Source organism: Crocodylus porosus, unplaced genomic scaffold (assembly GCF_001723895.1).
Source record: "Crocodylus porosus isolate Cpor-Errol unplaced genomic scaffold, CroPor_comp1, whole genome shotgun sequence".
NCBI lineage: Eukaryota > Metazoa > Chordata > Crocodylia > Crocodylidae > Crocodylus > Crocodylus porosus.
Genome location: NW_017728948.1, coordinates 59465409 through 59492569, shown reverse-complemented (window position 1 = coordinate 59492569; position 27161 = coordinate 59465409). Strand labels below are relative to the sequence as shown.

Sequence of the window (27161 nt, the reverse complement as noted above, 5' to 3'; positions counted from 1 at the left end):
TTTGGCCTAATATATTGTACAACCTTGGTTGGGTAGTTTGCTTTTCAGACATTGTCATCATATCTTTCAGGCATCTTTAGCCTTACTCTTTCCTTACCATACACTTAACATTGCTGATCAGCTTCCCTGTGGTTTCCCCCATAGAAACATCCCATGTTACAATGTGAACACAAATTTTTAAGACAATCAACAACCGTTAATAGCTTTACCCCAAGGCTTGGTCAGAGGTAGTATTTTTCCTTCCCACAGGCTTCCCTTAGAGAAATGCATGTAACAAATTAGGCTCTTGCCTTCTAACACTTCCTCTAGAGACTTCCCTAGAGTCACAACAGTAACCAAGCACCTTCTAGTTAAGAAATGTAAGCGACAACATCTATCCTTAATGACCAGTAGAGGCCACTAGGTGCAAAAGCAACAACCCGTCCTTCCCTCTGTTCCAGTTTCTGCAAGATGTTCTCAGCCCAATCCAAACTACGAAACAAAGAATCAAGCTCAAAATTAAAATCTATTTCCCTATATATTATCAATCCCTTTCTTAATTTCTACCAAAAAGCATTTTCTACCAAGGCACTCACCAAAATTTCTCTCTTTTAGTTGCTTGCCAGAATTGGGATTTACTTTTATTTAAAACCAGAAGCAAGAATCAAATGCTGCTAACAAGACAAAGGGAGAGACATAAGTATAATTGTGATTGTCCTTCTGCTCTGAGAATTCTAGATGTAAAAATAAAAAATAGATTTTTAATATTAGCTAGCATAACACTCAAGATAGCCATCAAAACTGCATTTCCTGGGATTTTACTTTACAAGGCAAAACAGAGACTTTTCCCAGCAAAGTATACTTCAGCAATACTGTAAAAATGCCTATCTATACTAGTCAATGGCAGCATTTAGGACACCCTTTGTTTACTACAGGAAACTTATTTTTAATTAGTAGACACCCATTTTTGCAAAATAACTCCACATTTTGATATCCTCCTTAAGCAATAAGTGATACCTGTGTTATTTATTTCTGCACATACACAGAAAGTGGTTATGTACCTTTGATAAGTAATACAAATTTTTGCTTCTGCATTGAAAAGAACAGTATCAATTGCTTATATGCAAGTTCATTATTCGCCCTGCCCTATAATCATGACCTGCTTCCCTATACAAGATAGCTTTGGAACGAGTGTACCCGTGTGTACTGGACTGTCAATGTAGGATTGCTTGTGGCAGCCTTCTCTGCTGACACTGATATTTTGTTTAAGGATCAGCAAAGTATCTGTTTTGGTATAGGAAAAAAAATCTCAATATTTTTGCAAACAGGTACATTTCACATTTGAGTGCTATCAGCAAAACTGAATATAAGCCTAAATATGACTTTTATTTAAAAGCTTGACCACTTTGCTTTCCCATCCCTCTTGTCTTTCTGCAAGGAAACCTGGCACTATATGCCCTGGTTTTCTAAACAAGAAGTAAGAAGCACCTCCTTTCCTGCCCAATAAATTCAGATCCCATATCTGATGAAGAAAGAAAAAAGAAATTAGCAATGAAGGCAGAAGATTTTATTTATGCGGATTTAAGCGCTAATAAGGCATTCAGGGTAAAGTTCTGGCTCTGCTGAAGTCAATGGCAAAATTCTTACTGAATTCAGTAGCACCGAGGTATCACTCCAAGAATAATGATATACCCATTATGTCTCAGTTTCTACAGGCAAATGGCACCAGTTTTGCATTTGATTTTTTTTAGCACTTGGAGCAACATTGAAAAAGAAAAAAAATAAGTACATTAAGCAAAAAAATCTTAAATACCCTTTCAAAAAGTTGTTAAGGCTCATAAGCATATTAGTAGCCTTAATTATCCTTGCCTACTAACTGGCAAATATAAGTAAATATTTCTTTACCATTTTCATATAAATATATGATATTCTACTTTGTAAAAAGTGTTTGATTCATGCCATTGACATTGCAAAATATTTTTTAGTCCTGCTTTCAATCTATCATCATGGGAGTTACTTGTAAAAAAATAAGATATTTAATACTATAATGACAGAAGACTGAAATTGTTCAAACAATATACTCTGACCAAAATATTTTAACGGGCATAAGGATAACAAGAACATATGAAAGGCATTTGTTTTCACCACACAATGAAAAGTGATCAGAGCCGTTTTCTCTGTTTTCCATTTTTTTTTATACATTGTGATTGCCAACTGCTATTATATGATGGTACAAACAAAACATTCCACAATGTTAGAGTATCAAAGTGTACTTCCCTTTGGAAGGTTTTTTATCATATCTTCCTTGTATTTTTATTTGAGATATCAGTTATCATTGAAGGAGAAGTTCATGTTACTGAGTAAAAAGGAACCAAGATGGCTCAGCAGCTAGTCCAACATATCGGCCACATGGTGGTAGACACTTTCAAAATATGGGAAAATAAATTGTTAATCTGTTGGCAGAAAATACTTGACAATTCCATTCAGCAACTATATTCAGTCACAGTTTGCTATTTTAAAAGACATCCATTCTACGGTTGTTGGCAAAAATTAACATTCACTTGTCCTTTCATTTATAATAAACTGAGCACTTTCACTTGCATTTTCATTTTCATCTGCTTCTTCCACTGGTCTTTTTTCTTGTAATCCACTATTTTCTGAGCAAGAATCTTCATCTCCCTCATCTCTATGGAGACCTTCAATACTATGTCTGACACCATAACCAAAGTAAATAAGGAAGCCTTTCAAAAAGGAGGGAAAAAGAAAAAGTTAATAGGTTTTGAGGCACGGTGCATTAAAGCAGTTGCTTCTGGCTTTTTGGATAACCGTCACTTGTTAGAACAGTTCCCTGGTATGCAAACTCCTGATGGTATTCAAGCCTTCATATACAGGGAAACACTGGAGTACTACATGTACAAAAGCACCAGTTCAGGACCCCAGTGCATCACTTCTATTGCCCAGTTCCTTGCATGTGCTTTTATTTGTAATGCTAACACTGAGAATGCATCTCATTTATGATTGCAATGCAGGTTTGCAGCACCCTGACAATTACTTCATTTAATACACTTTACATAGAATTGTAAGTTACAGGAGAATAAGTAGGAAGAGGAGGGTTTAAACATGCCTCTGTCTACATTTCAGTTGTATCTGTTACAAAAGCTGATTTTAGATGTTTTCTCCCTAGGTTTCTTTTTCCTTGCCCAATTACCATATTTGCTCAACTCTAAGATGATCCCTGCAATAATTAGATTACATACATGGAGGGTGGTCTTTAATTAATGCCTTCCACTGCTGCAGGGAACAGGCAGTCAGGAGGTAGGTGGTGTGGGGAGGTTGAGCAGCTTCCCCCCTGCTTGTGACTGCCCTGTTACCTCTTCCCCCTACCTGCCCCTCTCCTTCCCTGCCCCCCCAGCAGCCTTGGTTATGTATTCCAGCCTCTGCAGCGAAAGGGCTGGGCTTGGTGCCTGAGGAGGCAGCATGCATGGAGCCTGCCAGTATAGAGCAGTTTGATGCAGTTTGCATAGGCCCATCCATTTTTGATCTCCTACCAGTACCCCCACCCCAGCTAAAATGTCCACAGAATTTTGACATGGCAGCCACTTTCAGCTTTCATTTTGTATTTACAAATCAAAAACTGGGAATATCAGATACTCCCTGTTTTGATGTTATAACTACGCCAAATGCATTACCCCTAAAATAGTACAGGCAGTACAACTTTACTAAACTCATTTTCAGTGTTTCTCTAAGGTGATCTATACGTACCCAGACCTAAAGCTTAAAAGGCTTCTGTTTGTAAGCACTCTGTAGGCAACTGGAATTTGTTCTTTAATTTTACTCATCTTGCGATTTCCAAATTGTCTGTGCATCAGATATATACACCTTTTGAGAAATGCTCTTTTTAACTTGTAATATCCTTTGATATTTATTAAAAAAAAACCCTTTTCTTTAAATATTTAAAGGAAGAAAAATAAATGGAAACACATGACAGACTCAGCAACTGATTGTTATAAGTAAGTGCCTACCAAGGGTCATCCAGATGCTAAACCTGATCCAGGTATCTCCGCTTAATTGTACCATCAAGTAAATATTCACCAGGATACTGAGAGCTGGCAAAAATGGCAAGAGTGGAACCTAAAGAAAAATGTTTTATAAATCAATATTGTTTTCAAGTCTTTCTGCAAAGTATGTATCACATTTCAGTTTTATAAACACAAATCAGGGATTGACAAATTCATTCACCTTATGAAGACTAAGAAATGTTTTCTATTATGAGGTAAATTACGAGTTTCTGCAAAACGTAAGTTTCCAGTGTTTCCTATAGATAAAACATAGTTTTACCTATATAAGGCTGTGGAAAAAATTCTTTGCAATTTGTACTTAATATATTCCAATGAATTCCTGAATTGAATCTAGACAAGCAATTTGAAACTATATTTACTTCATTGATTTGAATTTATAGTTAGCAGGTCTCAGAATACTTTAAACATAATTGAAAAGGATAACACACCTTAATAAAAAGCAGTTTAATTAAAGCAGTTGCTCCTCGCTCAGTAAAAAACCATGCCTTCCAAACTGCCCCCAAACACCTTGCACTATCTTCATCACATCACTCAAATTCTACCCCTCCACACTTCCTAAATGAAGTGGGGGAAATAGGCTTTGCAGAACATGGGAAAAACTAATAAATTAACGCTCTGAGGAATGTGAAATGCCTGAGCCATAATGACATACAGCACAAGAAACTTAGTTTTATGCTCCTCCAGGTCCAAGAGAAAGGAAACTTTCTTTTATAGAAAACTACTGTACAACAGTTGGAGCCAGACTACATCTACTAGGGCTAAAGCATCCAGCCTCTGTACCAATAGGCTCAAGGTCTTCTAGTGTTAGGGACTATCTTGTAGATCTGTGTACTGCAGATTCATTTACCTTGACAAAGCCAGTACATAAATTCCTATTAATCAGTGGTATGCACAGAGGCACTGAGAAGGTTTTACTGAGAAGGTAAAAATGCCTCTGCCAAACTACTTCAGCCCTTCCACTGTTGCTGTTACTAGTGGGGCTATAGTAATTGGATTTTAATGATAAGAATCTGTGTGAAAAAAAGAAAAACATGGACAGATACACGCACACACACAATTGGCATTATTTCCATTTATTATTTTATTCACCAGAAAGGCCACTTGCTGCTGGCTCTGAGGCTGTCTCCAGATGATGAGAACAGTGACAATGAAAAGTAGCGCTAACGCAGCAAGAAGAGCCACACTCCAGACCTCCATTCTGGCAATAGAATTAATCCCGTATGTGCTCAGAATGCTCAAGCCACAAACCAGAAAAGCTGTATAAGAAAAAGAAAATGGAAAATTAAAACCAAAATGCAAGGAGGTAACCTTTCAAAAATATCTCCTTAAAAAAAAAAAGCAGCTTCATCTAATATAGCAGCATTTAGTTAGCAACAGAGTTAAACATCAAATGGTAAAAAAATAATTTGGGAAGAAAATTAGGGGAAAAACTAGATTACAGAACAAAATCCATAAAGAGTGAGCTAGAAAAATATTTTTCCACCAGAAAAATTCACGTCTGACATTTCTAAGAAAGCAATGTAGGAAGTTTTAATTGGATTTGATTTTTTTCTGCTACATTAAATTCTGCTATTTATAAATGTTTATGTAACTATATTGTACTTATTTGTACATCTGTCGACTTACCTAAGAGACCCACCAAACAATTGACAGTGGTAGCTGATTGCTCTGTAGGCAGACTGGATGGATTAATCAGTGTTTGAAGACTGAAGCGGTTCCTTTGTAGCATATTAACCTGTGATTCACTTATTGTAGATTCCCTTTCTGATCCTGGCAGAACCTCTTTCTCTGGACAATACTTTGGTTGCTCATAGGTTAAACTGGGTTGGTACCTATCCATAAATAGATATGTATACAAGCTCATGACGGAGGTAGAAATAGGATAGCCCTGAATACTGCATCAATCTCCATCTTCCCTTTTTTTAAATAAATCCCCAATGAGTCTATTCTACAATAGTAGCTATATAAGCAAGAAAATTCTAAACCTCCTTTCATGTATCGCCAGTAGTAGAGGGGAAGATTCTGCAATTATCTTTCAGAAACTAAATCTCAAGTATTTTTTGGATTTGACCAGTTCCTACATTAGAATATAACATTAGTACCTAAACACATCCATTCTTAATATGCCCTTTGGATTACATCTCTGGTAATCATTACATTAACATTAATTACATTATATTAATTATATATGCATTAACATTTACATATGCATTAACCTAGCAAAAAAATTACACAAACTGCCATGGTAGTTACATATTCTGAACAAGCCAAATTTTAAGATAGCAGAACAAAGTGGGGTGGTAGTGACTCACCTAAGAATAAGAACACAGGCTGCTACCAGTGAGTATGCAAGAAGTGTACCAATAGACATCATATCCACTAGAGCCTTGAGGTCAAAAAGAAATGCCATAACAGCTAAAACAGACAAAGGAGAAATACAGAAGTTGTGTGAAGCTGTATACTAAGAGTTTATATTTTAAAGTCAGCATCAACAGTTTATATACAATGTTTTTACCTAGTTGTTTTTAGTAATAATTATACAATAAAATTCTGGTAATACACTGAACTGTGTTTTAAAAGTAAAGGTCATCATTTTCAAATTTAGCTGCTTAGAGCTGGGTTCCTGAAATGACAGACAATGATGAGCTGTAGAGTCTTGCATCTACATTCAGGAAGTGTAGCCCTCAAAATAGTAGGCAGTGTCAAAAAACAAAAAACAAACAAACCAGCCACTGGGTTGACAGTAGTCTTATGCAGAGTTTAGATTATGGTTTGTATGGGATGGTTTGGATAGGAATGATCCTTCCCTAGCAGGGGGTTGGACTAGATGACCTCTGGAGGTCCTGTCCAGCCCTACTTTTCTATGACTATGATTCTCTGTTAAAGACAGTGATGGGTCATGCTGTTTAGGTATTAAGAATAAAAATTATTCCAGCTCATTATCACTTGCTAGAGTGTCAGCAAAGTTTGGCCAGTCATTTCTGTGATCCTTAGCACTCTGAGGACAGGGACTGCTCATCCCCTTTTAAAAATCACTTTAATATCACATTTTTTAACCAGGCCATTTTAAGAAAGCTTTGGAGGATTGTTACAAGGGAAGGCCTTATATGCAGAAGTAGGGCCAGTGCAGAGGAAGGACTAAAAGCACCCAGGTACTACCATTTATATGAAAAGAAACAAAATTTTATCCCATGGGACTACCTCACCAACCTTTTTAAGTCTCCCTAAAGTCTTCCTGGACCCTCCCCAGGACCTTTCTGGTAATCATCAGAAATCCTCTTGAGCCTCATTGGTTCATCTCCCTGAGAAAATAAACCCAGGCCTTTTCTCTTTGTGGGTCTTTTCCAGTCCTGCTTTTGCCCAGTAGGAGCTGTCCATTGCTCACACCTTTTTTCCTGATAAAAAAATACCATGTCTAACTGTCTTTTGCCTTTTCCTCCTCCCTTCTGCAAAGTTTATATCCAATTCTTTAAGGGTCAGGACTTCTGCCACCAGAGGTCAGAGTGTTAAAGGGTACTTCTTTTTTCTTCTATCATGTAAAGGAGCACTTCATGGCCTTCATGTATCTCACCATTTGTGCTTGTATCTCCATCTATTTTTCTAGAGAAAAAAACCCGTATCATGTGTTTCTTCTCTACTTCATGCTCCATGAAGAAATTTGAAGGTTTTCAACTTGGATATCATTGGGTAGATCTAGCATTACTTGGTTTTATTTGGTGTAGCCATTTTAAAGTGGTATGACTGGGGACCACCATAAGGTGGTTGCCTAGTATATAGTATCACAACTTTTTCATTGCCCATTTCATAGCTAGACCTTTTTTTTGTTCCATATTGTTCCATATGCTTTGTTGGGTTTTTGTTGTTGTTGTAAGTTTTTTTCTGAAATACACCACAGAATGCTCCATTCTTCCCTCTTCCTGTAGCAGGACATGACTAATAGGCTATACCTGTTTACATTACCAACAGGCTCAAAAAACCCACAGCCTTCACCACAGACTGGGTACATAATACATCTTTAACTTTTTTAAGGTCTTGGTCACACTATTATGTCCAGTGGACCTCCTGGGGTACTTGTACATGTGACAATGTCACGATGTACATGTGATGAAAATGTGGCTTAATGGCATCACACATTACATGTGTGCGAGTTATGGTTGTTTTAGATGAGTGTGCATCATTGCAAACTAAACTACATTGGGATGTAGTTAGCTGTAATGCATCATTGCAAACTTACTAGATTTTCCTCTGGCCGTAGGAGATGCAGGAAGGCTCCACAGAAAAAAAAGGATAAGGCCTCTCACTGCGTCTGCCTTCAATAGGTGTCTGCTGAAGGCAGAAGCAGCGAGGGGCCTGATCGCTTTTTCTTTTATTCAGCAGAGCCTGCCCACAGCCATAGGTTGAGCTGCCAATGGGCCGAGCAGCTGCTAATCTATGGGGGGCCCCGGTCCTTCCCTCTGTAGTGGCGGTGCCCCCTGGAGATCTCCTGTACCACCCATATCATGAGGACTTGAAGTTGCTAAAATTGCCCTCTTCCAGGGCCCAGTTTCACTATTTGATGAAACCTCAAATCTTCACAGTTGTCTAGCCAGGTGTTTCACTTCCTCATACCTTTACCAGAACTCATCCTCCTTTGGCTGTTCAGTCTCTGGATATGAGCTCATCCAGGTCCAAGTCCCCTTCCTGTTCTCTCCTTTCCAGCTCAGCTGCCCATCAACCTCACCCTTCCTCGTTCCCCTAAGCTGTCCTTCATATCAGGCTTTTTCCCAGGTGAAATCATATTTATTTTGCCATCTATCTGAGCAACTTCCTTTTGTAACTCTGTGGAGCTGGGAGATTCTCCTGGACTCTGCCCTTGCCCCCTTGAATGATAGCCAGTCTCTCTCTATTCATTCATAAAATAGATTATCTGCAAAACATACAAGTAGTCAACAGGTTTACATATTACTGCATATTTACATTGCCTTTACCTGTGGATAAATGCTCATCTCCCTTTTGAAGCAAAATAATATATGGGAATCCACACATTTCTTCTCCCCTAGGAGCTCTACACTACTGATTTAGTACATTTTCCAAGTTAAAAACCTCATTCTGCTATAATTAAAATTAATGGCAAAATTGAGCAGCACCATAATGAGGCAAATTGAATATAAAAGTATTTTTAAAACCAAACCAGTGTAATCCATAGCCATGTCTTAGTGAGTATTTTGGTCTATATTTTCTGCATATAGATGTGCAACTGTACAGCTCATGAAGCAAGTAATGAGGGCAGCCACTGCATGTAACAATAAAGCAAATTTATTCAAAATGTATTTAGCTGATGATTATTTTAAACATGTATTTGTTTATTGAGTTTGGTTGGATATTGAAACCATTTAGAAGGCTTTTATAAGGTTTTGTATTACTACAAGAATTTCAGTGTAAATAAAGACGGTCAAATTTAACAAAGCTACCTACATTTTTGTATGCGTGTATGTGTGAATAAATATGTATTCCTTAAGAAGGGTGTTTGTGCCCAAAAGCTTGCAAAGAACAATTTTCCCAACTATTTAGTTGGTCTAATGAAAGATATCACATTTACCCAAAGAACCTTGTCTGCCTATTATATATGAATATGTGTATGCATGCTTATTCATACATGTATATATGCAGTGAAAAGATCCCTTAACAAGATAAGGCTGAGGGGGGACCTGGTGGCCACCTATAAACTTACTATGGGGGACGGGGGGAACCAGCAGGGAATGGCAGAAACCCTGTTCCCCTGAGCACCTCCCAGAGTAACAAGGAATAACAGCCATAAGTTGTTTGAGAGTAAGTTCAGTCTGGACATCAGAAGGCACTACTTCTCAGTCAGGGCGACTAGGATCTGGAACTAACTTCCAAGGGAAGTGATGCTGGCTCCTACTTTGGGGGTCTTTAAAGGCTAGATAATCACCTAGCTGGGATCATATGAGCCCAGTATTCACTCCTGCCCAAGGCAGGGGGTCAAACTTGATGTTCTACTTAGGTCCCTTCTGACCCTACATCTATGAAACCATGAAACTTTTTGAAAACAAGACTATCATATTGCTAAAATTTATCTCCTGGACAACCAAAGTAAATGATATTCTGCATGATTGTGGATGCACACTACACTCATTACCCTTGTGAACAGTCAACTTGTAAAAAAAACAAAAACAAACAAACAAACAAAAAAATAAATAAAAAAAAAAAAGAACTGCAGGGGAGTAGAGCTCAAGGATGACAAAATGTGAATAAGGTCATCACTGAAAACATTCCAATTAGATATTGGAAAGTGTTCCGACATATTAAGCATTCTCTAGCTAATTTTAACATGTAATATATTTTAAAACCAATCCAACTTCTCAATTTATCCTTTTAAATCATATCTACTTATCATAAATATTCTCTGTCACTTTATGGCTAAGAATCTGTTCTTTTTTGACATTCTTCTATCCTAATCTTTACACAGGATTTTTAAAAAATTAGACAGTCTATTAGTTAAAAAAAATGAAATGTCACATCTTTAATACTGTCCTTGCCATGAATGTAGGATGAACGTGCATTTTGTTGAAGTAAACAGATACATTTACTTTTATTACAAAATGCAACCTTTGCATTTCCCAATCCTTTGTATATGTAAAACTCATGCAGAATTTAAAGAATGTTGAACTAAGCAGCACATAAAGCAACCACAAAAAGACAATCTCACCTTAAACAGTGATAAAATTAGTACCTGTATGTTTTGGGAAAATATTCTAAAAATGGGAACATTTTATTTATTGTAGTTCAAAATATTACTATATAGCTTTTCAGGCGGTGAAATTTTCCTATTTAGCCTTTACTTGGAAGAAATAAAAAAATGCTACCATATGAAAAACTTTTATATAGTCTAAGTAGAAGTATTAGTAAGCTTCTACAAATTCATTATCAGAATAAGAAGCTAAGCCTGCTTACTATAAAATCTAGCATAAAACTAGAAGCTAAACTGTTAATCCAATTTTAGATGCACATCACACAGTATTGCATTAAAGTGAAAATATGATCGAGAAAAGCATGCAGCTTTTCAAATCCAGGAAATACCTCTCATTAGTCTGCTGCCTTTGCTAAAATTTTATTTGACTGTTTTCAGAGCACTTCACTTTCTGCAGAATTTCATTATTATGATTATTATATGGGAGACAGATAGTCACAATAACTTTTACATGTGACTACATTTGGCCTCAACTATAGTCTCAATCTGATCATTTAAATTAAAAGGCCAAAATTTAATCTTCTTAACACTGCTTAAAATGTTGAAGCTATTCATGCTAAGATTTGGTAGGAATGCCAGATTACTTTAATGCTCGATACACTTAAACAGTTTTGCTAAACTACTTACAACAAAATTTAAGATTATAAGTTACTAGATACAGCTGAAAAAAGTTATCCACTATAAAAGCTATGGGGTTTTTTTTAGATACACTTCTCATACATAGAATTATTTCCTGAAACTAATTCTTGAATTACTTCTTTCACACAGCTACAATGAGGACTGTGTAATTATATTTACCAGCCAATGCAACCTAGGAACACAGTTCCGCTCCTTCTTTTTGCTGAGTTTGTTGATTATGGCATCAAATGGAGCTGTCACTTTGACTCCAAATTTCTGTTTTTCCAAATTATTATAGAAATAGTAGTCTAGCACAACATTAAAGGGCACAGGAAATTCAGATTTAAAACCAAAACACTTAAGTCTGTGTAATGTCGCTCATTCTTTATGGGAAATTATTATATGTATAATAGATTTCTATTATGACATAGAAAAGATGAATTAATAATTATTCAATGATTCACTATTTGGAGCATGAATCTGTCTTCCTACAGGTTTGTAAAGATTCATTATTTCAGTGATATTGTGAAATAATGATTCTTGCGAATTATCTCAGCCAAATGGATTAGTCCCTTTTATTAGCCGACGAGATGTAAAATAGTTTCCTCTATTTTAAACTATGCTGTAGGTACAATTTTATTTCTTTTTTATACCCCACAACAAAAACTTAATATTGTCCCAGTAGGCATGTAGAAAAACTAATATTTTTCTAAGATTGCTTGCATTAAATGCAACAAGGCACGGTCTAAGGCTGACCTATAAAGAGGATTACTCCAGGTACTACATAGTAAATAACTATTTTATTTGCAATAGAGGAACAGGCAAACATAGAAGGAAGGGTTTCAAGTCCTTTCACTTCAAAAGACATCACCACCACCATGATTGCCATGATCTGGAATTCTTATACCCTTCAATTAGTCAGCAATTTTATTCCCAACTTACATGCAAAGGAAGTTAACAAGCAGGCCCCTCTTATAAAATGTCCATGCACGTGCATATAGAATTTAAATCCCAGTTTCGAAGAAACCTGTATTTTTAGAGCTTACCAGAGATGACCCCTGCTGTCAAGGTGGCAGCAAATGGTGTCTGCCTTTTACTCACTTTGGCAAGAAAACTAAACAGTAAACCATCTCGTGCCATGGCAAACAGAATTCGGGGTAAAGGGAACATAGAGCCGAGAAGACTAGAACAGAAAAATTTATAGTTCAAATACATGTTAGGAAAAATACTGTGCTCTACTGGCAAACTCAACTTAATGAAAGGAAAGCTTGGAAATGTTTATTGTTTAGATTTTGTTTTTTAAATGTCTGCTTTGGATTAACCAAAAATACAAAAATCTCTGGGAGAAAAATTTCACCTAAAGGTCATGTTACCTGGAAACAATAATATATTATCATCTCAGTCAAAAGCAAAGCAAACTTGCCCAATAGTTTTATTTATACACATGCCATGTGTGAAGTAATGCACCTTTCCTTACAATAATCAACTCTCAGTCTCACCTGCTACTGCACCCGATGACAAAGTAGCAATTAATGGGGTCTTCGTTTTGGAATGGATTTGAGCTAGACATTTGAAAAGCAACCCATCATCTGCCATAGCATAGATTACACGTGGCATTGGGAAAATGGATCCAAGAAGACTGAGTAAAAAGCAAACACATGCAACATGGCAAACACAATTCATGCAAGATTGTATCACAGAAAAGAGAAACAATGCTAATTAAAGTCACTGAAAACAAGTCACAATTAAAAAAAAAAATACTGTAGCCGAAGATACTACAGGTGGGACACAAACAAATTTGTTTTGGTAAGCCACTGCAATTTCTGGTCCTTTTTTGTGATTATGTTATTGCTTATTTGGAAACAATAGTTCAATAACTGAATAACTTTTGCCTTCATTGTAGTTCTTAGATACTAGTGGACCAGGGTAATGGTCCTGGTAGCAACAGCTATGCAATTAAGCTTTGTTTTCCCTTGGAAGAGTCTGATAGTCTGCAGCAGTAAATCAACAAGCATTAGCACTTCACATTCTGTAGCCTCTTACAAGAGTGTTAATAAATAATACCTCAAAGTAAAGACCACACACTTAATATATAGGCAAATTACCCTTTTCAATTTAAGCATCTCTAGTCAAACATCATTAATATGACTTATTTTATTCAGAAGGTGAAGTTAAACTTCCTGTTTTAAACTGCTGATAATTTCAGCACTTGGAAAGATTTTTAAACAACTGTGAACTCAAAGCTTTCATTTAAAAACATCAAAAATCATCTTGTTTCTTCCCTCCATAGCAAATAACTACACTAGGAAAATAGCAAAAACAAAGAAAATTCTACCTATTTTAGCTTTGGTAACAACCATACAATTTGTTAACCAGCTAAAATAAAGGTTGTGTGGTTGCCCTTTTTTGCTCCACGGAGCTAAATATATCACTTACATATTCTCAGTATGAATCTAGAATTTATGAATCACAGAAGTTAAGCAGCTTTGGCATTGCTGGTGAAATGCATGCTTTAAAGTTAAATGTCCATGCAGAACTTACAGTCATTTATGTATTAACTGCTTTTCGTGCCGATTCAGTACTTAAATGCACGCGTAAGTTTGTCTTTAAGCAACTTTTCCCAAAAAGGATACTTTTCTGAATCAAAGCCAGGAAATCTGAATTTAGTTTTAAACTTATATTTTTGATATTGATATTACTAAAACACCTATATATTTTTATTATTTTGTTTTTGGATAAGTGATTTTTGCTGTTTCTCACCTTCAAGTATATTCTGCAAAGTAATGGAACTATATGACTATGTAAAAGCATTAATGTCTGAGGTAACAGGTAAGCGTTCAGTTCAGAAAACACAAAAGCAGTGTTTTCACCTTTTCAATGTACTATGCTCCCAAGTTCAGGAATAAGAGTAGATTTTGAAAAAATAGCAGACAGAGTGAAAGTTGACCTCTCTGAATAAAGTATTAAAAGTTTTTAAATATTTTGAAAGAAAAATTACACCATTAATATTTAAAATCTGTTAACCAATGTTTGTTTCTAGAAATATTTTATTTTCCATTACTGCTTTATTGATCTAGTTCCTATTTGAACATTTACTTTTCATTTTATGGAATATAAGAGAGACATAACATAAAAATCTTAAAACTGCTGGAGTCCATATCAGGCAGCTTTGTAGAAAATAATTATAGTCCCCATACTAACTGTGCAAACAGAGTTTACTCTGTGTGCAGGTGTAAAGTTCTTTCAACCTACAGTTCTATCACAATTTTCTTTTTTACATTCCAGTCTTTTACCAAATCATTGTTAAATTAAATATGCTCATCTTTAATACTTATAGGTTCACTGAGTATCAACAACGTTCTTTCTTAAATTGGTATTCCTGCTGCCTTTGTAGGTCAGACAGCCATTAAGCCCATATACTCTATATCTCTGGAGTCAACTTAAATCATTTTAATAATGTATTGGAGCTCACTTGGTGGAGGAGAAGAACACTGAAGCTGTTCCTACTTTCAAATATCAGTATTATTCCACTATACTTCCTATAGCCCAGTACACTTGGTCTATATAATGTATAAGACAGGGGTGCTCAAGCTCTAGCCCGTGGGCCAGATGCATCCCATGGAGCCATGGCATTTGGCTAGCGGAGCTCCCCACAGGTTGGGAAATTTGGTGATGGGGAGCTGTGGCTATTAATACTACCACTCTTCCCTGCTTCCAAATTCCCAAGCCCCATGAGGTAGATGGGAGCCATGCCGTGGCCTCATCCCTTTGCACAGACATGTTGGAGCCAGGCCATGCCCTCTTCTCCCAATGGGACATATCCCCTTCCCCTGTGCAGCTGGATAGGGACTGGATCATGCCCCCTTCCCCTCACATGGCCGGATTGAGGCCCCTTTCCTCTGTGTGGCTGGTTCATGGCCAGGCAATGTCCCTTTCCTCTTGCTAGGCTGGGTCATGCACCCTCCCTGCACAGATGGATTGGACCAGGTCATACCCCTTCCTCCCCCTCTCTGTGGGGCTGTGCCAAGCTCCCTTCCCCCTCACAGCTGGATCAGGACAGGGCTGCCCCTGCACCTTCTTCCATGTGGCCAGATGACACCCCACTGCATCTCCCCTGGCTGCCAGATAGTGACCACTGGCCACATCCAGCCCACAGACAGACCACGCACTGTCCATCCAGCCCACTGAGCAAAAAGGTTGAGCACCACTGGTACAGCATACTGCACATATAATATATTTAACAACCTATAAAACATTATTAATTAAAATAATAAATTTGGCCACTCATATTAAAGTTAACTTTATAAATAGTTTCTAAAGATTTAGTTAATAGGTGTTTTAGTGAATTGATAACGAAGTCCAACAGTACCATATTTATAACTATGTCATATCTATGACATCTATGGTTTTTTTTAATAGTAATAACATACTATTAATATCTGAAACATTTTTAAGTATTGACCCTTTATAAAAATCATACCTTAATATAAAAGTGACCATCTGTTTAAAATATTACAGTAATCACCAACTGTATTTTCCAATATGTCCTTTATTTTCTTTACCTTGTGGATAAAGCGCAGAGGGATCCCACAGCCACAACATACTTTGCAGGATCCCATCCAACATATTCAAATGCTACAGGGAGGGGACTAGTCTCATCTAGAAGGTAGTATGGCATCATAAGAGTCAAAGCAGCTGACACGCCAAAATAGGCCATAAAACAGACCAGAAGGGAAATCACAATTCCAATAGGTATGGCTTTCTGAGGATTTCTGACCTCTTCCCCTGGGGAGGAAAAACAAAAACTCTAATTAATCTAGGAAATATTTTAATTTTCTACTTCAATATGTATCAATATAAAGAAAAAGCTCAGCAGTCTAAGCTTTAAGATCCTAGACAAGAAAAAATAGCAGTCTTTAGGTATAATATAAGGAAAACTCACAGCTAATTTTGTCCTTTGTTGCCAGATATGATATGAAAAAAATAATGTAATCAAAATTAAATATTACATGCACACAATACTGGTTATTGTTTATAGGCATTGCAATTTCCATTTATTGATATATAAAATTAGGCTTTGGAAAGTTGCGATATATCTCTTTAGTCAATAAGTAAATTGAAGATTTTCTACTGCAGTAAGCTTTGTAAGTACCCATTTCAAATCTACGTAAAGGGATTCTGAGAATTGTTACTGCTGGAATCTTTTTAAAGTTAAAATTACGCCTGTCAACCAGTAGGGGAAAAAAAGCAAAAGCCAAGATCCTTTATATACATTTAGCTAAATGATTCCAGTCTGACTCATTCAATGGCTTCCCTTGCCATTGAATCTGATATAGACAAAGACTGGAAAGATATGATATAGGCAAATACTGGAAAGCCTGGAAAAATGTTATGGTGGCATAGAGGCCAAGCAAACAGATGTCTATACCCCTTATCCCATCACAAATACCCAAACTTGTGGCCATGACAGGTGGCATAAAATGTATGCCATACATCCATTTCCTTATGACTGGTCTGTCTGCTCTCCTTCCACAGGAGGCAGGAGCTCCTGGGGCTTTAGGAGCCCAATCCAACGTGTCTCGGAAATTTCCTTGTGGGACAATTCCTGGGATCCATTTGATCATCCTCTAAAGCCCTGGTAGCACCTGCCTGAGTTCCTTGTTAGGAAAGATGCTCCAGAGATTCCCCAGGTACAGGATCCAGCAGGATCCAGCACAGGACCTGGCATGCAGTGACACACAGGACCCAGCACAAATCCTGGTATGGTGTAGTGGCACAGAGCAGTGTAGGACCCAGCACGGAGCGGTGTGGGACCAGTGTGGCAGCATGGGGTGGTGCAGAAACTGGTACAGGGAAGTGTGGGACCTCGCACAGGTCAGCAAGGGACCTGGGGAATCCTCAGGCAGGAAACCCAGGGTTCTCCTGTTTGCAGAGGCCCTCCCCAAATGTTATTCCTCATGATTTGACCCTCCTGCTTGTAGGAGTGGTAGGGACCCCACCTTGTGAGACAGCAGGGGACATCTCTTTAACTTAATGATGTAGATCAGCTGTACCGGGACACATCCCAGAACAGCTAGTTTGCGTCATTTGGTAACATCAGTTTGTAGCCAAAGAGAACTTTATTCATAACAGCAGAATGGAGAAAAGAATACAAATTGTGGGAGTTGCCACAGTGAAGCATGAGTTCAATTTTCTTTCAGGCCAGGTTTATAGAGTTTAAGTATAGGTAGAGGGAGGAAGAACGTGATAGATAATCTGTTCTGCTTTAAAAAAGTATCCAAAAATCTTGCCTTACCAGTTGTAGCAATGCAATCAAATCCCACAAAAGCATAAAAGCAGGTTGCAGCACCCGCCAATGTTCCCGTGAAACCATACGGCATAAAACCACCAGTCCCGTACGTGCTTGTTATGTTTTCAAAGTAAGAATAATTTCTAAAGAAAAATAAAACATGATATAAAAGAGTAACATTTAGTTAGTAGTAAAAGGAATGTGATAGTTTTTTGCCTCTAATAACTCTAAATGAACACTTTTAAAATGGGTGCATTCTCATATTTAAGTTCCATTTCATAAGCCAAAGCCCTCCCCACCCCTACCCCATACCAGCAAGAAGCTTGAGATAAAGATCTTGTATCACTAAGTTTCACTAATAATGGTAAGCTCAACAGAACAAAACTGATAAATAATGAAGATTAAACCATGTTGTTTCCCACTTTGTAATTAATAGCAAAAGTCCCATTGATTTCCTGGAGTAGGATCAGTTCCCAGAGCTTGCTGTAAATTTTCATTGAAATTAAATATTAGACTTCCAAGTGGTAACTTTCAAGTGGCTAAAGACAAAATTATTAAAAGAAAACAAGAAATTAGTATACATATTTTTCTGAGAATAAGTACCTTTCCCAACAGCATACTATTAGATAGAATCTAAACCTGTTGATACTGTAGACAAAAGCATGTACAACATAAGCCATAATTCAGAAACTAACTTAAAACAGGACTAAGGGATATAGAACAAAATTGGGAGATTAAAAGAAAAAAATACATAATTACTGTGTTTCTAAGGTGAGATTGATGAGATATTCTTCACTTATTTTCCAGTTATCAACGTTTCCTTTTACAAAGCCAGAAATAATAACAAAGAAGAGGACCAAGATGTTAATAGCAGTGAAGATTTTATTCACCCATGCAGATTCCTTGACTCCAAAAGACAGAAGACCTACAAAATATAAGTGGGTTTTTAAAGATTTAATATCCTCCTCGGGTAGTTAAGAGCATTTTTACAAGAAATGTATGCTACTATTATGAACTGTACTAAATTAATTGTACTAAACCAGGGGTTCCCAAACTGTGGTATGCATACCCCTGAGGTTTTGCAAGACGTCTCTGGGGGGTACACAGGAGAAAATGCATAATGGCCGATTTAATTTTCATTATAATAATAATTAGCATTAAAGCATTAAAATAGAAAACATGCTTGTAGGGGTATGTGAGCAGCTGGTAAATCTGGAAGGGGGTATGCAGTAAGAAAATGTTTGAGAACCTCTGTACTAGACTTTATGGCTTTTAGGAGTGAATAGTACTAGATTAATGAACACTTCAATCTTATAACACCAGGCACTGGATAAAACAGTAAAACAGATTTTCTTCAGTCTTCTTCCCATGAAGAGTCTGGTTCCAATATTCCTTTAATTTAAGACACATACTATTTAAAACAAAATATTTATTCTAAAAATGATCCAAGTCTTAAATACACGTAAAGAAATTAAAAAGGAAAAAAAAAAGGTAATTCAAATGAATAAATCAATCAAATCATAATAATCAAACTGGTATGATACAAATGATGTACATATTAAAATTCCAACAAAAAACAATGCCAGAAGATAACCAAACAAGAATGTGATGCCAATAAATACATTACCCTAATTTATTACATACTACTCACACCTTTTTCCTGAAAATCAGCTCCCCAAATTTAGGTTAAATTTTTAAAGTGAGGAAGCTGTCTTCTTCTCTAGAAAAGAAAACAAGCCTGGAGACACTGTGCATGCCATGACCAGTCGCACAGTAATGCTTACTACGATCCCTGAACCTGCATGCTTGCTTCATAGGGACCTCTGGTGAGCCAGGTCTCTGCCACTGGTGGTGGGCAGAGGCAAGTAGGGTACCATCTCTGCTGCTAGATTGAGCCAGTGCCCCAGGACCATAGCTGATTCGAGACTTTGGTGCAGTTCTAGGTCTGGGATTGACAATCACACCCAGGACTGCAAATTGCTCATATTTTCTCTGTGGAGCAATTGGATAAAAGCAAAACATGTGCTACTTAATATGATCTGGAGATACTCCTGCAAAAAGTCCCAACTTTGCTACAATACAAGTGCACTTAGCACATACTTAACTTCTTGAACGTGCAGATGCTTGTGTTTTAAGTGCAGTTAACATGTTCTAAGTGTAACATGCAACAAAGGCCTTATATGCACCACAGAAGTTGTGTCCTGGTAAATGCATCTTTACTTGATATTTCGTTCTATCTTAAATTGAGAGTTTGAAGATGGCGGGGGGGGGGGGGTGCCTTAAGTTCAAGGGTATCTTAAATTCCAAGAAATATGGTACCTTCTTGATGGTCATGAATTATTAAAAAAAAAGGATTTACAGCAAGTGTAGCTTATTTCAGCTACACAGTTTTGATGAAAAGAATTATTAAGCCATGCAAGTTTTCCTCAAACCTGTTTCTTATTTTTGATCTAAATATCTACACACGTGTGCATGTACACACCCCTTCAGCTACAATGAAGGAAACCAATCAGATTCAATTTTTCTTCCATTTCAATACAAGGTGTAATCTTGCAAAAAGCCATTTGTGTGCATATGGGTGCAGGTGAATGTGCGCGCATGGAAGAGAGAGAAGATGAGATTTTTTATCTGGGACCATTATAATTCTCTGTGCACAGTGAACTTAGACATGGCTTAGGTAGTGAGTGCTCTGCACTGCCTCACATTGATGTCTGGTACCGCACGTTAGCTAGTTAAAATTTTAATTCAGGAAAAGTAAACAGTTCACAAACATTTAAATGAATGCTTGCCCTTCCATTTTTTTGTCCAGCTATAATCTTATTTTTTCAGTGCACATTCCAAAGTTACTACTAGTGTCTAGAATAATGGAGCTATTAATTATATGAAACCCTCTTAAGAGATCTTAAGAATTTTGTTTTAGAGCAGAGGTGCTGAACCCCTGGCCCATGGCCCTGTCATCCAGCCCAGAGAGCTCCCCATGGGTCCATAGCCCTGTGTGCTAAATAAGGCACGCAAGGCAGTACCAAACCTGATCCTAAGCAGTCCGCTATCTGCCCAAGATGTCTGCTCCAGCCAAGCAGGGAGGCATGCTCTAGCAACCGCTGGCCTCTTGCCTGGGTCACTGCAGGCATGTGCCTGCATTTCCAGAATCAGAAGTAAATGTCTGTTCACTTGCTTATCTGTTCAATCTATGCAGGTTATACTAAACTGCAAAGATTGAACTGATTCAGCCTTGGGCTTTTTATCTGTCTGTACTTAGTTTTAGAGAATTTCTTTACAGCCTTTATTACGCTGCAAATTATGATCTAAAAATAAATATACCTCTGTGTCACGAAGGTATGTTTACCCTATTTGAAATTATTCCAACAGGGACCTACTGTGACAGCTGGCAATTGGAAGAATTATGTATAGTTTTATGGAAAACAGGACAGCAAATATATAAAGAAACCAAAATACAAAATAGCAAAGTCTCTTAGCTTCTCTGTAAACCTAAGCACTTCCACATCTATAATGCTTCCTCGTTATTGAAAGATTAACTCTGAAAATGTTAAACTCATCAGGATAATGTCCTAATTAAATTTCTGACTCTGCTAATGAGACATCAGCTATTTCTGCAGAAGCTGAAAGTTATGTATGATATGCTTGAGTGGTGGTATTCCTATTGGCAGCAGAGTGATGTTGTTTTCTAGACACTTAAACTGCCCTCTCACCCTGCTAGAGCACAATACCCTCATTAACCTAATGTGACATGAAATTTAGAATGTAAAATATCTTTTTAAAAATGAAGCCCTTAGGAATGCAGATTATCAGAGATTATTCATTTGATAAAAGAAAAACTTGAGCAAGGGGAGTTTCATAGATTTATTCTGCTCCCACTGAAAGCCAGTATGAAATCTGGGACACCACAGCAGCTGCCCAGGCTGCTACAAATTATATTGAGAGATTCCTCTTAAAACACCTGTTGCTTAGCTATTCCTACTGATTCCAGTGAGCTCTATCTGGTATTACCTACACAGCAGGAAGCACAGCCACACTCTATCTCCCCCAATGCTAGTATGATTTAATTAAGGGAGTAATTATATTTGGAATATGAAAAAAAGATTCTTAAGGGAAGATAGAAAGAAAACAGAAGATGAAGAGAGAAAGCACAAATCAAAAAGCAGATAGAACCCCCCCCCCCAGGAAACAGTGGTTAAATTAAGAAGTAGTTACAGATTGGAAAGCTTAAACTTACCTGGTTAGTACTAAAGAAAACAAAAAATTAAATATAACAAGATGGTTTTCTGTTGAAGCAGATATAATATTTTTCCACCATTAAAATGCTCCCAACTTCTACGTATTTTTCCATATTTATTTTCTCGACAGAAGATAGCCCTCATTTAAGTTAAAATTCAACACCTGCTCCTAAGTAAATTTATTTTCCGGACATTTTGTATGCTTTCTGTCCTTGCCCATTTCAGCTTCTTTCAGATATAGTGGCTCATTTCCTCTGGATTTCATGGGCTGCTAAAGTGACAAAATGTTTGTGGGGAGGGTGGGAGGAGAGGGGAAGCAGAAGGAGAGAAGAGGAGCTGTTATTTTAATTTCAGTATGGTTTCTAGAGATTTCATCATACAAAAGCCTCTGAATCCGGGATATTCCAATGCCAAAAGAACTTCCACACATACCAAAAGGGTGTGTGCGTATATATCTATATCTAGATAGATAGATAGATAGATAGATATCTCTCTCTAGATATCTATATATCGGTATCTATATATCGGTATCTATATATCGGTATCTATAGAGATATATCTCTCTATAGCTATCTAGATATATAGAGAGATATATAGATATATATATATAGAGAGAGATATCTAGATAGATATCTAGATATCTATCTATCTATATCTATATCTAGAGAGAGAGAGAGAGAGAGAGAGCTAGAGCTAGAGAGAGAGAGAGAAAGCACTGAGTTCTACCACCAAAGCTTATTAACTGGACAGTTACTAAACAGTGGCAGGAAGGAGGAAGCTAAGACTGCTGTCATGTTATGTAAAACATGAAATAGGTATACTTGACATGTTTAGTTGTTATTAACAATGCACTTTTGCTCTTTCTTATAACTCAGGCAGAGGGAATGGGTGAATCAGTTGACAGTTAATTTAACAGGATTAAAAGATTGTAATCACTAATCCAGATTTCTCAGATAGTTTATATGGACACTCAAGCTATACTTCTTTGCAATGTCTTAATACAAAAAAGAAAATTAAATGTAAATGCAAGTCCCCAGTCTCCATTTCTTTGGATAAGCAGACGAGATAAGCGTCAGTAGGAAAAAGCAGTCTTTTCACTACTAGTCAGAAAACACTGAATAAGCAGTCTCTAGGAGTTCCCTCAGCAGCAGCATCCATGTCCTGTTAACACACTCAATCACCCTCATACAATATGACTCAAAAGAAGGAAATCTGAGAGGGGGATTTTGAGAATGCAAAGTAGCCCTTAGGGAAATGACTGGCTTTTCCCTGACAGGTTTTTTTTTCCCCACTTATGCATAGTTTACATTCCTATTCCATGTGCAGTGTGGACACATAAGCATGGGAAGGAATGTTCAAGGGATTGTAGCAATAGGAAATAATTATTCTGAGACCAAAGGAAATGTGTATCATTAAAAATCAGATTAGATTGTAAAAGCTACAGTAATTCTTTGTATAGCACCAGCAGGAAGAGAAAAGAAGAATTAACCTTGTACTTCATTGTTTGAAAACACTAATATTTAGCTGTGTTTCTTAACCAAAGTGATAAATTAAATTCCTGTTCTCTTCCTGATGGCCATGCTCTAAGGAAAGGGAATTGGCTAATCCTGAACCCAGCATTCTCAACCTTTTTTGAATCAAGGTACCCCTTATTAGACTCAAGGCACCCCTCAGAAAATGCCAGCTCTTAGCTTCCAATTTTTTTTCCAAAAAAAAAAAATACAATTCTTCTGTTGCAAAGAAATCAGAAAGACCACCACAGTTCAGAAATGTTTTTGACATTATAGGTTCCTATTTGAAATTTCTGGATTTATCTTATCACTTGAAGGTGTTTGCACACCTAATAGTCACTGTGGTCTCCTGCATCCTGGCAAGTGGCCTAACCAGAAGGCTACTGGGCTGAAAGATGGGAGGGCCATCCTCCACTTTATTTTGGTGGGCCACAATATGAGACCTTATGATCATCAGGTAAGTGCATATGGAGTGGCCCAGTTATGGACTTTGGAGTCACAGAAAGTACAGATGCTTTCAAGGGTGTAGGTTGTAGCCGTGTTGGTCTAAGGACGTAGGCAGACAAGGATCTTTGGGAGAATCTGATATCTTTTATTAGGCCAACCTAAATAGTTGGAAAACAATTTTTAAGCAAGCTTTTGGGTTCAAAAACCCTTCGTCAGGCTAAGGAAGTTATCAAGTATGCTATCGAGTTATTCTTGTATTAGTCATTTTATATTATACAGGGGTCCCCATAGCTAAGTTAAAAAAAAAAGTATGCATGAAAATTTGCTTTCAGATTTTGATTCACAGACCCTTTAAATCTATGTACTGTATGATTTTGTATGACACTAGTAATGTTAGAAGAAACTCTGGCAAGTCACAAAACATTAAAACTATAACATATTTTGTTTTGTTACTGGTATAAAAATATTTACAGGATCTAATTATCACCTTCAGGACATCCTCTATAATTTGATATGACCTTCATAAATTAAAAGATTGCCATTTCTTACCTGACAGAAGCAATATAAGGCACACTGCAAAGACGTCTGGATACTCTGCTAGACCAGGAAAATTCATTTTGAAGTACGTTGTGAAAAAATGACCAATTCGTTTTCCAACAATTTCATCAACAGTCCCACTCCAGGCTCTTGCTACACTTGCTGTACCTTCAACAAATACACATGTTTACGTTTCTGCCACATAGGAACAACATGGTGGCATTTTTATTTAGGAATGATACAATTATTGTTAAAAAAAGTGAGCCTTTCCTTGTTCACCAATTTTATTATAACAGCAATTCATATCCACAAATTGCATCATGCACTAAAGTGTAGTAACTACATCATTAATCACAGTAGAAATAGTACAAATAAACTCTCTATGCCAACTGACTTTTATAGTATAATAATGGACATTAATTGCCCATATAGGTATTATTAGGTATTATTATTTCATTGTGTTTTTATTAATCCTAATATATTTTACAAATTTAAACTGGTACAAAATAACTTCCATCCATGATTGAATGCACACACTTCTAAAATGAGGCACAGTGAGTATTTAGCAATCTAGAAAACAACTTAGGAGGGGAAGAAAAGTTTATGTAGCTAGCAGAAAATTTAATGGGTGTAATGAAAATCCCTTATTGGAACTTAGCACTGTCTGAGAAACTACTACAGAACAACAGGTAGCGAGGCCATTATTTTTTATATCACTCTCAGACTGTATGATCTCCATTGGAAGATGGAGCCCTAATACTGTGGCTTGGATATTATGGTTCAACAGTGATTTAGGTTCCTGCCTTGCAGTGAAGCATAGCTGGGTATGTGCACCCATACTGAGCTGCATTAACATTGTGTCAGTAGAATGGTGCCTGTGCAAAGCCTTTATTGCAGAATTATAGTTCTGGAAGGAAGTGTGATACTTGAATCTTAAATACCATCTGATGTAGTGCTTTGAGGAGCATACACACATTCAGAGGCCCCTGGCTGCAGCACTACAAGGGCATGCTCCCCAGCCAGGGGGGTGATAGAGAGCTTCCCTCCATTCCCTCACTGCCCCCCCCTTCCCCATCATGGGCCTAATCACCAACAGCCTGTTCTTTTCCCTGCTGAAGAAGGGGGGAAACTAAGCAGGTTGTCAGCCACTGGTGGAGGGTGACAAGCTGTCAAAAAGTACACTGCTGTGGGGAGGGGGAGGAAGGCAGCGGCATGCTCTTTGGCAGTCTGCTGCCTTCTGCAGTGAGGAAAGCCACTACTTTCAAGTGATCAGGGCAGCAGACTGCTGTCTAACAGTTTGTTGGCGTCCCCAGGAGGAGGGAGGGGCACAAGTAGAGACAGCTGTCCTCACTGCTATGTCTACTTCACTCCCCAGAGAGGGGCAGGAGTGGGAACTTGGCCAGATCGCCACATTGAGAATGACATCCCCTAGTCCTGACTTAACTGCAGCTCTGCTCGCTGGCAGGCTGTCATGGAACCTACCACTCTTCTTGGTGGGGCCACAAGCAGAGCACTGGGGGCACACTGGGGGAGCCAGAGAACCTCTGTCGCAGTACATGCAAGTATATAGACGTTACACCCAACGCTACAAAACATAGTGCTGAAGTCAAGTTCCTGTTTCAGACAGGACACTTTTATATAGTGCTTATGCCATTTTTGTAATGGTACAGGCAGAGTGCACATCTGTACACCCACTTTTTATAGTGCTGAAAAGGCATAAATAAGTGCTACATATGTGATGCCTGTCTATGGCTCTAAATTTGTCACTTTTTTCTAAAACGTTATTTCTGTTTAAGCCATTGAAGACAGATGGTTTACTCAGGCACTGCAGAGGATGCATTTTGTCTTACAAAACTTCTACTGTTGGTAATGATGACTGAGAAGAAAATAACACAGGTTGACTTGGGTTAAGTGAGTGAGAAGGGCAGAATCTTCCAATCTTAATCTTATTTCTAGTTTCCCGAGAAATTCTACTCTATTTTCCCAAACTTACCTATAACATATGATAAAATGAGAGTCCAGCCAGTGATAAAAGCCCAAAGTTCACCAACAGTTACGTAAGTATACAAATAGGCAGAGCCAGTCTTGGGAACACGAGCACCGAACTCAGCATAGCAAAGACCTGCCATCACAGATGCTAAGGCAGCAATGAGGAAAGAAAGAACAATGCTGGGTCCGGAATCTGCTTTTGCTACTTCTCCAGCAAGCACATAAACACCAGCACCAAGGGTACTCCCTACGCCCAAAGCAATGAGGTCCACAGTGGATAAACATCGGCATAACTTGGAATCTTCCAGACTGTCCAAAGTAACAATTTTCCTCCGCAACAGACACCGAACAAATGATAAAGCTGGTCCACAGGGTATCATTTTGGATGTAGAACTCTGAAAATAAAATACATGATGATAATACTTAAAAGGTACAGCGTAAACAATTGTAAAACTCATTTTAAAGTTGGGTTATATACTTTGCATTCAGAGAACAATAATTTATTTGGCAACAAGCAAATTACACTGAAATATCGCCTTACCACCTCTTTTCATAGCTGTGTTATGCTAAATATATTTTGACTTGTGGGTATGGAAAATATGACAAAGCAATGTGTCACTGAAGTCTACTATTTAATAAAACATACATCTTTAGAAACGCTTTGTGACAGCAAACATATAATACACTGTGTAATATATATCAACTGTATTTCAACAATTTGATAGT

At 37.5% G+C, this 27161-nt stretch overlaps 1 protein-coding gene across 2 annotated transcripts; it reads right to left on the bottom strand.

Annotated features, from left to right (window-relative positions):
* Positions 1 to 928: 928 nt before the first annotated feature.
* On the bottom strand, positions 929 to 26827 carry SLC7A2 (solute carrier family 7 member 2). Of its 2 annotated transcripts, none has more exons than XM_019553119.1 (11): positions 26440 to 26827; positions 24459 to 24614; positions 18476 to 18641; positions 17723 to 17859; positions 15990 to 16212; positions 12927 to 13066; positions 6371 to 6473; positions 5685 to 5890; positions 5148 to 5314; positions 4002 to 4110; positions 929 to 2720 (listed from the first exon to the last, which is right to left on the bottom strand). In XM_019553119.1, the coding sequence occupies exons 1-11, from the start codon at positions 26813 to 26815 to the stop codon at positions 2530 to 2532; spliced, it is 1974 nt and encodes a 657-aa protein (XP_019408664.1). In that variant the 5' UTR covers positions 26816 to 26827; the 3' UTR covers positions 929 to 2529. The 2 variants fall into 2 exon arrangements, with proteins under 2 accessions (XP_019408664.1, XP_019408665.1); XM_019553120.1 differs by lacking the exon at positions 12927 to 13066 and adding an exon at positions 12474 to 12610.
* Between the last annotated feature and the right edge of the window lie 334 nt (positions 26828 to 27161).